Raw genomic sequence first — 13,631 nt, 5'->3', positions numbered from 1 at the left:
TATGAAACCTGGGCTTGTCTTCCTACATCATTACAGGACGCGGATTATTACAAGGCGAAGGTGGATGACAAGGCTGAGGGCGACAATCCCTAAGGTGGCGGTGGCAACTTCCCAGCCAGGAGAAGCACCTTTATTTACAGATTCCAAAGGAGGCAGCCTTTCCCTGTGCCCGTGGTTCCTCTTTCCCGTCTTTCCCAGGAAGGCTGGCTGTTCCCAAGGCTCATGCTTTGGCTCTTGCCTCTTCCAACTCTCCCCAGACACCCTCCCAGCAGGCCCATAGCTTCTAATACACTCTGGTCCGGCTTGCCTCAGCCCCATGGCCTGTTGCCTGGTGGCTTCTCAGGGCACTTCCAAATACCGTGGCTTAGAGCCCACATCTTCCAGCCTCCCCCCTCCCTGAGCCAACGTCATTGTCACTTTCTTTCCATCGTACATCTCAGATCTTCCTTGACATGCCTCTCCTTTCAATTCCAACTCCCTGCCACTCCCCTACTTGCTCCTGTGTATTTCACGTTGCCCTCCTCTAATCCATCCTTCATTCAGCCACTAGAATGACATTCTAAGCAGACTGAAACCTGCCTCCGGCATACATGTCCTAGGATTCTGTTCTCTTGGAACAGTCCCACTTCAAGGGGGAAGCCCACAGCAGCCACTACATTCCAGGAGCCACGGCCCCGGGCATGGTGGACAGACCCAGGCTGTTCAGGAGGGGAGAGCAGGCCTGCAGTTTTCTGCTGCTGAGGGGTGTTCTGTTCTTGTGCCTCCCAAGATGGGATGTTTAACTCTTCCTCCAGGGCTGACTTGCCCCCGAATCCTACCTATAAACTCTCTTTTGTTGATTTTAAAAGAAAACTTTCAATGACTTTACCTGCTCAAAAATCTTCCTGATTCTCTACAGAATTGGGAAAAAGCCCCCAACTGGTTACTGTTTGGGCCCCAGCGATACCACCAGCCTCAGCCCTCCTCTCTCCTGACATGTCCTACACTCCAGGCACACCCATCTACTTGCCGGTCCCCAGATTTCCCATGTAGCCATGTCTTCCTCAATGTTTGGCAGATCCTCCCTGCCCTTGACTGCTCTGCTCAAGCTCCTGATTCCCTCAGCTAGAAGCCTCTTCTGCCCCAAACTCCCACAGCACTTTAGTCTTCCTGTCATTTTGTGTCCATGGAATTATTTATGCATATGTGCCTCTGCCCCACTGCCCTGTGTCGGTTAGGGGCAGGGTCCCTTCCTCCTCTCAACACCAGCCCCTTCCCCTGCAATCACACAGCACGGGACTTTATTCACTAGGGCATTCAATACAACTTGCTAAGTTATCTCTTGTCCTGGAGGAGGCAGGGGAAAGGTGGACGGCAGAACTCACCCTGGCGAGGTCCAGGTCTGCCTGCTTCCGGTGCCTCCAGAAGGTGACGGAGGAGCGCGAATGTGGCCGGATCACTGGCTCTCCATGGACCAGCAGCTTCACAAAGACGCTCAGGACAATCACACCATTGACCAGCCACAAGAGGATTGTTGGCATCATCCAGTCAAACCAGCCCCCAGAACCTAAAGAGCAGTATCTCAGTTGACGACGAGGAAGGGCCCCCCTTGGAGCAGCCCAGGGACTGCAGGGCACCTGACTGATGCCCTAATATTGAGCCTTTGGGCAGAGGACAAGATTGCTTCCTCACTAACTATGTCTAAGTGTTTAGGATAGCAACAATCCACACTATAGGAACACTAGAGACAATTCTAGAGCCCAAATAGGACCCCTGAAATTCTTGTTACTACGGAGCTGAGTGCCACAAAAATCTTTGTTAACCAAGGGGGTTAGGTCCCTGGTTTCATGACTTAGGCAGAAACACCACACGCTCCTTCAAACGGGCCCTGCAGTCCTATTCCCCGGGAATTAGAGCAGTGGGGTTCACAGTTTAGTTTGCTCTTTCTGACTGAACTCAGGTTTGCTCTTTTGCTTCCAAAATGCAACTTACACCCATTCCTATCAAAAGCAAGCAGGCAAGGGGCAACACCAAAGCCCTCCAGGACCTGATGGACAAACTGAGCAGTCTGCACACAGGATCCTCCACCCACCTGACTCAAGTGACAGTATGTTGCGGCCAGAGCCTGAGTACGGGTGCTGGTCAGAGTCGTGGGCCCCTCCCCACTGCAGCAGGGCAGTCAGGGGGTTAAAGGACAGGCACAGGAAGGTGAGGAAGCACAGCAGGATTCGCGAGCGGTCCACCATGCCCAGAGCCATGGGAGGAGAGTCCGGTTCATCTTTGACCTTCAACACAGGGCCACAAGGCTAGAGTGAGTGAACACCACGTGGGCTTTTATAGCACTGTACTTTCATACAGATCAGAATCAGGCTGTGAGGTTTAAATTCAAGACCATGAAGGAGGCAGCAGGAAAGCCAGGAGGAACCTGCCACTCAAACCCCACAGCACTCACCCGCTAGCCCCCTGGGAAAGAACGTGTTCTAAACACCAAAGGCAGATGAGCCGCGCTTTTCAAATAGAGTCGCTCACAGCAGAGAGCGCCCCACACGCCTGTTTCTGTGCGATTCCCCAGCACGCAATACTAATCCAGTGACAGAAAGCAGAGCAGTCGTCCGAGGCTAGACACGGTATGTGAACTATTTGGACTGGTGTATGAGGGAGCTCCGTGGGTGATGAGAATGCTCTGCATCTGATTATAGTGAGTTAAGTGTATGTACTACAATACTGTATAAAACCGTGCAATAGGAGTTCTCTATTACAACACATAAATTATACTCCAACAGAGCTGATTCGAGACCACACTTCAGCATGGATCTATGTGCAGGAGCTTGCCTGTTTTACAACCATAATGTTGCCTTTTTCCCTCCCCACTTTACAGAGGGAGAACTGGAGGCAGAGGCCTTGCCCACCTGGGAGCCTCCAGAGGGGGAGGGAGGCTGGGGTCGAATCTCCCGACTCCCAATGTGCAAATACCATGCCCCTCATTTCAATATTTTAAAATCATTTGAAAATTTCTTATGATGTTGAGGTACTTGATTAATTTGATGTATACATCATATGGCCTTTTGTTATCAAACAATCACATTTATAAAACATTTCGAAAATAGAGCTTCCTTAGTAAAATTAAGTATATGACACTGTGAACAGTTAGAACAGAAACAAACCTTGGAAGGGAAATTTGTGCTTTCAGAGTCAGAAAGCACCAATGTCAAAATACAGCGCAGATCCAGTGGTCTCCACAGGTGCCCAAGAAGATCATTAGGCTCAAGCCTCTTTTAACCAATTCCATTAAACAGCAATTGCTGGGGGGCTTTCTTGGTCTATTAAAGGCCCCTGGTTTGAAGTTATTTGTTAGATTGCAACAACTGTAATCATTTCCCGAAGAGGGCCCAGAGGCAGCCTCATACTAAACCAGCTGATGAATCTCACAAAGTGGTCTTGCCAGGCCCATTAAGGGCAAGGGAAGTAATGAGGCGCCTCTAGCAATGCTTCGCGCACACACAACAGCTGCTGTGTTTCCGCTCTGGATCTGGCCCTCATTCCTCTCCGATGGGCCGTTTCAGCAAAGACCAGTTCACCCAGACTACACTGAACCAGTTAAAGAGCCCCGACTGTTTCCACCCCCAGAGTCAGTTCTCTCTTTATTCTCTAAGACCTGGCTAATTTCACAGAGTTCCTGTTCCTTCCCGCCCAGATGCCTGCTTGTGCCCCCCCTAATATTAACTTCAGAGAGATCCAGGGGTTGGAGGATTTCAAAAGCTCATACCTTCGCCTCATCTAACAGAGGGCTTCCGGGCTCAGAGTCAATGGAGTAGGGGGAGAAGCCAGCCTGGGACCCTGAGTCAGAGGCCGGAGGGGACATCAGAAGCACATTCTGATTAAAGTCATCCATCTTCAGGTCCACGTCACTGTCCACCAGGCTGCCTAGGTCGATGCCCTTCAGGAGCTCTACAAAGAAAACCCTATCTTGCAAATGGTCTGTTTTTATAGAGTCCCACCTGGGTCGGGGCAGGGTGGGGGTAGAGAAGGGCGCATGGCCCCTGCTCCTGCTTCACCCTTGAAGGCACCTCTTCCAAATCAGTGGGCCCTCCCCAGTGCCCGGTCCCCGGCACAGGCCTTCTCCTGTAACTCACTGTTTTTCTGACTTGCCAGCTTTAGCACCATGTTCTCCTGGCGCAGTTTGTGATTGACCTGCTGCAAGTATTTGATGTAGTCAATGGCCTTCCTCAGCACACCAGACTTGTGCATCTGGGAAGGAGATGGGTGAAAACACAGTGGCATCAGTTCAGGCTGTGCAGTAAGGAGGGCACAGGCCCAGAGCTCGTGGAGTGACAGCACAGCTCTGGAGCAGGGGGTCCTGCGTTCTGGTGCCGGCTCTCCCACTGATTAGCTCTGCTATCAGGATAAGGTGCCTGACATCTCCAAACCTTACTCTCCTCCTCCTTAAAACGGAGATAATGATAATCATATAAATTATAGGCATGCAGCAGGGACTAAATGAGACAATACATGGAAGGAGCTTAGCTCCTGGCCTGGCACAGACACTTGGCAACTAAATTTAGCTGTATAAGTACTTCCTTTAATAATCCCAGCACCAAACCGACTTTAAGGAAAACAAATGACAAAAAACCAGTGTACTGTTGGATGGTTATTTTAAATAAAGGTATATTAGTACCTTTCAGATTTGTAGGCTACAAAGAAAAGTGCAATTTTCTTTTAAAATGTAGGTGAAGATAAACAAATAGGTAAAAAAGAAAATCCATGTGCCAGAAGATACATTTACTGAAACATCAGAAATATATGAAAAATCAATTTCCTCTATTTGCTATTGATCCCGGACCCATTTCAGGTTTCTCTCTTTTCTAACAGGTGAAAATATTGCTAGCCACCCTGAGCACAATTAAACACAGGCCAGCAGTGCCATCAGCTGACTTCAAGGTACAAAGTTGTGCACCATTTCTCTGCCTGTGGCTCTGGGATCCATCACTGCAGAGCAGAGTCAAAGGTCTAGGAAGGCCACTGCCTTACCAACCCCCAACAGTCCCTTATGTTGCTTAATATTTTGTTATCTTGAAAAACCCTAAATGTTTTAACAAGAAAGCACCCAATTTACATCCACTCAGCCTGGGCCTGAGATTCCTAAATTCCCGAGGCAAAGACAGGTAGAGAGGAGATGGTAGAGCACAAAACACCATTTTGCTTGGCAACTACCTTGGCATCTGTCCCCATGACCAGGTCCTTCAACTCGATGATTTTGTCATTGATGGAGGAGCGATACCGCTTCTCAATGATGTTGTGTGTCGTCCGTCTTTCTCCCTCTTTGGGGGGTTCAAGCTGCTTGACTCCCCCGGGTACCTGCTTAATGGGCACTTTCTCTTGCCCCATCATCACAGGCATTGTGGTCAGAATGGTCCCACTGCTGCCCACCAGGGTCTAGAAAACAGGCACAGACACAGAGCAGGATTACCCCTTGGTTAGTTTGAGTAAAGCAACCTGTGGCTTGTCTACGTGGCATCACCTGGCAATGCTCTTGGTGGCCTGAGGCCCTTTCTGGATTGTCAGGCCCCAAGAAGCCTGAGGAGCCACAGAACCTCAGTTACAATGCCTCTTTCAGAATCACTGTCCATTAAAGTAATACTTCAATAGGATTAATGTGGATAAATTTGTCTTATCCTTTGATGTAGGGGTTCAGGAACAGGTCATATGATTTCTGCTTTGCTGTCAAACCATTAACCATCTCTGAGCAAAGCTGGCATTCAGCACCCCACATCACTCTGGCCCCAGGGGAAACTTTCTCCTAGTGTATGACACATTTTTCCCTCTCACATGACAATTAAACTTACTGCATTTCCTTATACAATGTGGTCATCAAAAAGCTCAAGGGCAGAACTGACACTCTCATCAGAGCCATTTTATTAAATAAATAGGCCAACCACAGAGGCTTCCTCCATTCCCCCCCAAATCTGCTTTTCCCTGTTTCTATTTTTACTAATTTTAGTTCTATTTTGTCCAATAAATGGCCTTAAATATCCAAATGATCAACAAATAAAAAGCTGCTCAACTTCATTAGTTACCAAGAAATAATTTGCACATAATAACACACATTTTAAAGTGTACAGCTTGATGAATTTTTACATATGTATACAATGGGTATAACTGAGATAACCCAGACCAAGACATAAAGGATTTGTACCCCCTAGAAAGTTCCCTCATGCCTCTGCCCAGCAATGCCTACCCCTTCCTCCTCGCATAATCTACTCTGACCTCTATCACCACGGCTTAGTTTTGTTCTTCCTGAACTTCATATAAGTGGAATTATTAGCACGAGCTCTTTCTTGACAGGCATCTTTTGCTCAACACACTATATCTGAGGTTCAATCGTGTAGTCATATGTATCAAGAGTTCTTTTTGGATGGATATTTGGGTTGTTTCCAGTTCCTGGCTTTTAAGAATAAAGCTTGCTTTCAAATTTTCATCACCTTTTACTGTCAGACTTTCTTGCTAAGATACTGAAAGTGGCTGAAACCCTACAACTGAAGGATGGGTGCCTTCCATGTCCCTCACCTTGGAGCCCCTCCCTGCCTAGTGGGTCTAGGGTCCTTTTGAAGCCAAATCTCCATCAGTGGGACCTGAGAGGCGGATGGTCTGTGTGGAGCTATTGCCCAGGAACTGGGGCTCCTCTGCTGTTCCCCTCTAGACCCTGGTACTCCCATGTAACATGCATCGGTGGTACTTCTCACAGGGAAAAAACTAAGGGGGTGATATTTGCAATATGACTGACAGGTTCCATAAAGCTTCTGCACCTACTCAGCACAGAGGCTTTGTTAACATCTCTGAGGCCTAACACCTCCCAGAAAGGAGGCGGAGGGTGGAGGGTGGGGGGAAGGTGGCTCTTACTGGAACTTGCAGGGCGGCTGTTTGGATCGGGGTGGTGAGGGCGGTGAGGGCCGGGTTCTGGACTGCGGCCATGACAGGGCTGCCATCTGTCTTCAGTGTGGTCAGAACAAGGGAATCTGTCTTGATGATCTGAGGCTGTACCAGGACCTGGCGGAGAAGGAAGCAAAGGAAGGAGGTGCATTCCTCTATTTAGCATTAGCTCTTACTGCACAGACACTCCAGGGAAGAGAGAGAGAAAAATTTTCATGAAACTGAGAATAGAGCTTGACTACTGGGTTGAGGGGGACAAAGAGAGTACAGCTGAAGAGAGTCCTGAGTATTACGGTTGCAAGGCTTCGAGGAGAGCAATGCCAGTGGCCTAGCAGGGGAAGAGCGGGCATGGCTTGGGGCAAATGGCAGCAGGGACAGAGCCTGATTTTGGACATACTCAGGAAAGCCAGGAGCCTGGCTGAGAAGCAAAAATGATGAACCAAGATTTTTTTGAGATAAATTACTCTGTTAGTAAGAAAATACAGTGCCACTATGACACATGACTTAAAAACATTTTAGCACATTTCTTTCCAGTTTTATGCCCATCATCTGTGTAAAGGATACACCTGCATTTACTGACTTACGTGAGTGCCAGTGCACATCCTCAGGTGCCACCTCAGCCAGGTCTCTGGTGCCTTACAGGGCCCAGGCATCCCTACCCACCCTACAAGCTGCTCCCTCACGCTCTGATGGTCCTTTTTAGGCTGTAGATCACATCTTCAACCGAAGACCAGCCAACAGCCCCAAGCAGTGCCTCCCTGAATTCTTGTCAGCCACCTACCGGGACCTGCTGCACTTGGGGGGCAGCAACTGTCTGCACCGTGGCTGGGGCGAGGGTCTGCAGTGTGCCATTGGCCGTCTGTGTCAGCACCCGCTGGGCCTGCACTGTCTGTACCTGCTGCTGGATGGTTACCGGCTGCACCTGGGAGGATGTCACTAGGCTCTGGACTTGAGGCTGAAGGACTTGGGAGAAGAGAAAGAAGTCACATGGACGAGGGATGCACCTGTCACTGCAGCTGAGCAACAGCCGAGGACGGAGCGCCCTGTAGTGACCCCGACTCCCGCCTGACGCTGAGCAAGACATGCACAGCCATTTACAAGCTGGTCTACGTAACAAGAACATCCCAAAGGGCTGCAGCAATTTCTGAGGGAACGGGTGCAAGTTATTTTATTAGTCTGGGTGCTGGGGTGGAGGTGAGGGAAGGTAATCGGCAAATGACTGCACCCAACAAGGGAGTTAACAGATGGGACAGAAAGTGTACTTTGGGGTGACTGTCTCAGCTTTTTGCCTTGATGCCTCCCCCCTCCCCCTAGACCCTTGAAGCCCACTGAAGAACTGTCAGAGAAATAACATTCCCACCCGGGGCTCCCCACAGGGCCAGATGGTATGTGATGAAAAGGCACAGGGACACAGCACAACAGGGAAAGTCACTCCTTCACTGGGCACACACTGAGGGCCTACTAGGAGGCCTGCTACTCCGAGACCCAGCACCTATGCTGAAAGTTGTTTTCTCTGCCGTGGATGCTCAGGAGATGTTTGCCAAATGAGTTCTCAACCTACAGGAGCCAAGGTCTGGCTGTTGCCTGGGTAAGTTTCATGACTAATTTTACTCAAGCCACCCCCTCTAGTTACCAGGACAGCCCTGTTTACTCTGCCTGCTGGGCTCTCTGAAGCAGGCACAACAGCTATTAAGGTGTTTGAAGAGGCAGAATAGTACCCGGTCCCGTACCAGTTCTGACTGCCAGGTACCGAACCCTCCTTTAGACAGGACCAAATCGACAGGTTCTCCCATCCTCAAAGAGGACAGAACTACTTACAATCTGCCTTGGATGTATCAGCAAACTGACACAAACTTTCCAGCCACCACCACTACCATAGCTGACTTCTGACTCACCTTGAAAGCTGGTAGCCGCATTCTGGTATATCAAAGGCTGCTGGATGATCCTCGTCTGGGGGGCAGTGCTGAATGTCGGGGTGATCATTACCGTCTGCTGCTGCAGCTGAGCTTGAGGCTGGGGCTGGGGGCGGGGCTGAAGAACGGGAGCTGCCCTTGTTGGATTAAGAACCGAGGTGGGGGAAACCTTGACCTGCAGGGCTGGAGCCTGGGGGGAGGTGGCTGAGGGAGAGAAGGAAGATAAGGGGGCCTGGCTGAAGGAGCGCTGCACCGAGGGTCCCCCGGCTCCGCCCCCGCTGCCCCTGCCATTACTGCTGCTGCCGCCGCCGCCACTTCCACCGCCGCCAGGGAAGGAGCTACACAGCTGCTCCGAGAACAAGTCAGGAAACTCTCCCACTTGATTGCTGACAAACTGCAGCATCTCTGTGAACAAATGAAAAGGAGTCCTTTTATTGACATCCAAAATATTTATTAACTTTGAAATTTGCTTAAGAAACTGAGGCATGAAAATCCAAATGGCATTCCCAAGATCAGAGCAGAAATGGGTCAGGAAACCCTCATCTCTCTACTGAGGGACAACGGGCCAGGACTTCATCCGTTTGATGTTCTCTCCTGACCCCACCTCCAGGCTCTTTCTACCCACCTTCCTGGTTGTACCAGGCCCATCAGGAGCCGCCTCTGTGCTGGGTGAGGGTTGCTTTTGGAGAGCATTGCTGGTCCCATTTTACACTTGGGGATACTGGGGCAAAAAGTGGGTAGTCACTGTCCTAAGGCTTTGGAGCTCAGTAACCTCACGTCCACCGCTCCCGTGGCAGAGCAGGAGTCATATGTGTCTGGCTGCAGAGCTGTGTAGACCCAACTCTCCCTCACCCCAGGCAGCCTTCCCTCCTGACCACAGGCAGGCCCTGGGCCTTCTCTCTAAGATGGGTATAGCCCTGGGCACTACTGGTAACACCCCCCACACCCGGCGCCAAGAACACTCAGGGACAGTGAAGTTGATGGGCCCCGAGTCTTGAATCTTTAGGGGTGGAACAGATGGAAAACTATCCATAAAGTCCAGAACAGGGAAATCATTTGACCAAGGTCACACAAGTCATCTGGAGAGAGCGAGGTCTCTGGCCCCAGTTTCGTGTTCTACTGCACCACAATGCTTTCACTGTCAGAGGGTCAGGGCGAAGCAACCTGGGCCCTGGACTCCATGCTTTAGAGGGCCCACTCTGGCCCTGCTCTGGCTGTGCCTCTTTCCCCTGGGCAAGCAGTCTGTGGGACCAACAAGATGTGTCGACCTGGAGACCATGCCCCTGGAGCCCTGGCCTAGATCAGGTTCCAAGTACCTGGGACCCCTGAATTCCTGGCCCAGGGGGCTTCAAGCCTGCTCCTAGGGCCTCTTGCCCTGGTTCATCCTCGCAAAGGATTACCAAAACCCAGCCTAACCCATAACTCATCTCTCATGACTCCTTCCTTCTTCCTCATAGGGCTGGTCCCTGTTAGGAGTCTGGAGCCTCGGCTTTGTCCCAGGTATTTTTAGATTGACAATTCTCTACGCCGTCCCCCCACCCCCCACCTTTCCTCTGCAATACATTCCCAAAAAGTTACTGCTTGCTCCTAAACTCTGGTACCCCCTCTCCACACCTTCAAGGCCACAGATGCTCTGATTTGGTGACCAAAATAAAAAACAAAACTAAAACAACTCTCTGAACACCGCTTCCATTATGTACCGCAAACCACCAGCAAGTTCCTCCCAGGTCTCTAACAGAACAGGGTGGGGGCGGGGCCTGGGCTGTGATGAGTCTTATGTTAGGCAAGGAAAATGCTACTGGGGGTTTCTAGTGTGACCTCCATATCGGATAATTGGAGCTTAGCAGTTCAGCACTTTAAGTGTCCAGTCAATTCAACCTGCTGGCAAAATTGCACCTAACAAGATTAAAGGGTGCATAGTGGAGTTATTTACCAACACCTCGACACCACTGTCTCTACTCGGCCTGTAGTGAGAGGGAGAAATGGGCAGATTGCCACAGATACTGTCACTCGTACCAACCAATTTCAATTCCTTAATACATGATTAAACTAAAAAATGTCCTCAAACTCAGCACAAAATTTAAAACAGAATTTAGTGCTGACACATTCCAAGTACACCACCACAAGATTATAGAAAGCGTTAAGAAAGTGATTAAGAGAAACCTAGTAATTTGTTGAGCTTTCCAGAATTCCCATAAAATGCTGAGTCTGGGGAATTGACACCGAAGCCTGCTTTGTGCCAAAAAGAACATCAGTCTCCCTGGCTGATCTGGGCGGCCCCCTCCAGTACTAGGAATCTTGTTTTAATCCATGGAACACTAAGGAGGGCAAAAGAGGCCAGAGGCCACAGGCTTTGGCACTAGATGGGTCTCAAGGCACTCACCTAACCTGCTGTGTGAACGTGGGCAAGTCACTTCTCTTGGTTTCTTCACCACAAAAGCCTGCCCTAAGATACTCACTTGGCTCCTCTGTTATGAGGATTAGTAAAATAATCTATGCAAAGTGCTTGGTGTGGGGCAGACCTCTATAAAGTTCCCTCTTAGTGGTTCTTCTAGAGCACCCACTACACAGGTACTTGGCTCCACTTATGTCACCCTGCTGAGTGCACTCCAAAACCTTTTGTGGGAAGGTATGGTTGGCGTGGTGAAGTGACTTGCAGAGGTCACAAAGCTTAGCTCACAAAGCAGGGTAAGAGTGTGTAGGCAGATGGAATACGACTACTTAAATTAAAAAAAATAAATCCTTTCAACCCACACTTGACAAGCTCCAGTGGCGTTCTCTCCAGCCAGGCAGATGGGCACTGGGCTGACTGGCGCGGAGGGCCTGTTAAGGCCCAGCATTTGAAGGAAGAAGTAACACGAAGCTCTTTGAGCCACTGCTCCAGCAGGGCGCACAGGGCCTCCCTGGGACCCCCAGCTGGTCTGCAGTGACAAAGAAGGAGGGGGGCCCGCCAATCAGAATGTGGTTGGGAGAAACAAGGCGCAGGAGGCCCAGCCCAAGTGCAGTTATGCTCTGTAACTCCGAGCTACCCTCCACCCCCCTGGGAGCATCCTAATGTTTCCTTGCTGTTCTCTGCTCCGATGACACAGGCTCTCATTTCCACAGAGAGCCATGAAACCTAGAAAAGGCAGGCCTGGGAGGAGGCTCAGGTTTTATGGAGCTTTGAAAATGAAGTCCCAGTTCCCACATGATGAGCTGAGGCCCCCAGGGCTGAAGGCCAGATGCCCTGCTTCCATGAAGCTGGGTGGGCCACCCCTGGCATTTACCACCCCCCATTCCTGTTTTTAGCTGCTTCTTAAACTAAAGGTTACGTTGTTAATAAAGTGGACTGGGCCCAAGAAACTAGAGCTGAGTTTTGGGCTCTTTAAGAGCTCATGACCAAAATTAGAGGCGCCAGTTGTCACCTGTGCACTGAAACCAGTCACCCAAAGAGAGCCCAAGTTCATATGCCCTTTGTGGAGCTTGTGACCTGGAAGTAACATAAATCACTGTCCCACTCAGCCTAGTAGCATCTACCTGATAATGAGGTAACCGGAAATTTGCTCAGATTAATTCCCCTCAGGAATAGCAAGTTTGAAGCCCCAAGTGGGGTACCACTGTCTCCAGACTGCGCGTCTGCGCAGACTTTTTCCTATACAGGGCCTGCTTGCACACAGAGCCATGCACATGCGTGAACGGAACGGCTGTGCGAAAACAGGATCACACCGAAGATGCTATTTTGTCCCCCCTCCCCTTGCTTAGTGAAGCATGGTGCATATTCAGTGTCAACTGCTATGGATACTGGTTACAATACCCTTTTGGAGAATCCCAAGGCACTGCGCTTGTGCTGTATGGTACTCTATTATCCTCATGCACTAGAATTTAAACATTCAGTAAGGACGGACGGGTGTTTTCAATTTTTCAGCATCAACAGCTCTTACAAAAATCTTGAACAAAAATCTTTCCCCACTTATCTGATTATTTTCTTGGATAAATTTCTAGCATTAGATGGCTGAATCCAAGGACAGGTGTGTGTGCTTTGGAAAGGTTACAACAATCCCTGCTCCTGCCAGCATGTCCCACATCTACTTCTGTCCACCAGACAGCGGGGGAAAATGACATCAAATTGTTTTGACTTGTATGAATGAGTACTCATGAGGCTGTCTCCTCTACCAAATTTTTTTTTAAACACTTTAAATAATCTTTATTGATTTCAGAGAGGAAGGGAGAGGGGGAGAGAGAGAAACATCAATGATGAGAGAGTCGGCTGCCTCCTGCACGCCCTGACTGGGAATCGAGCCGGCAACCCGGGCCTGTGCCCTGACCTGGAATCGAACCTTGATCTCCTGGATCCTAGGTCGATGCTCAACCGCTGAGCCATGCCCGGCCGGGCTCCCCTACCAATTTTATTGGCCATTTGTATTTCTTCCTTTATAAATTGCCTGCTCCTGACCTTTGTCCATATTTCTATTGCACTATTTTTCTCTATTTATTGATTTGAAAATAAATTCATATATTATGAATATTTGCTCTTTCTTATATACTTGCCACACTTTGTTACTTTTAATTTGTTCAGGAAAAAGAATGGCATAGTGATTAAGAGTTACCATGTCCTAGCCTTGTAACTTGGGGCAAGTTTTACCTCTGAGCAGGAGTTTTCTCATCTATAAAATGTGGCTAACAATTATCCCTAACTCATGGGGTTATTGAGAGAGAATTCACACAGAATCTATAGCTCGGTGCCTGGCACTTAGTATTAGGCAGTACAATTTATTCACAGCGTTTTTTGACTGTGAGTTTGCTTTGACTCTTATTTTGAAAATGTAACTTTGT

General features: G+C 49.4%; 1 protein-coding gene across 3 annotated transcripts in view; it reads right to left on the bottom strand.

Moving 5' to 3' along the window:
• SREBF2 (sterol regulatory element binding transcription factor 2) overlaps positions 1–13,631 on the bottom strand; it is a 51,260-nt gene that overhangs the window by 21,630 nt on the left and 15,999 nt on the right. The window contains exons 2-10 of one of the 3 annotated variants that reach the window (XM_081130255.1): positions 9,114–9,224; positions 8,802–9,023; positions 7,688–7,869; positions 6,877–7,023; positions 5,191–5,412; positions 4,113–4,227; positions 3,746–3,927; positions 2,072–2,264; positions 1,365–1,546 (exon numbers count right to left, since the gene is read on the bottom strand). In XM_081130255.1, the coding sequence (XP_080986381.1) occupies positions 1,365–1,546; positions 2,072–2,264; positions 3,746–3,927; positions 4,113–4,227; positions 5,191–5,412; positions 6,877–7,023; positions 7,688–7,869; positions 8,802–9,023; positions 9,114–9,224 (1,556 nt within the window). Of the gene's footprint in view, positions 1–1,364; positions 1,547–2,071; positions 2,286–3,745; positions 3,928–4,112; positions 4,228–5,190; positions 5,413–6,876; positions 7,024–7,687; positions 7,870–8,801; positions 9,225–13,631 lie in introns of all 3 variants that reach the window. The other 2 variants (XM_081130256.1, XM_081130254.1) reach the window with 2 other exon arrangements.

This window comes from Miniopterus schreibersii (assembly GCF_964146895.1).
Source record: "Miniopterus schreibersii genome assembly, chromosome: 2".
In the NCBI taxonomy this organism is placed as follows: Eukaryota; Metazoa; Chordata; class Mammalia; order Chiroptera; family Miniopteridae; genus Miniopterus; species Miniopterus schreibersii.
This window is presented reverse-complemented; position numbering and strand designations above follow the sequence as displayed.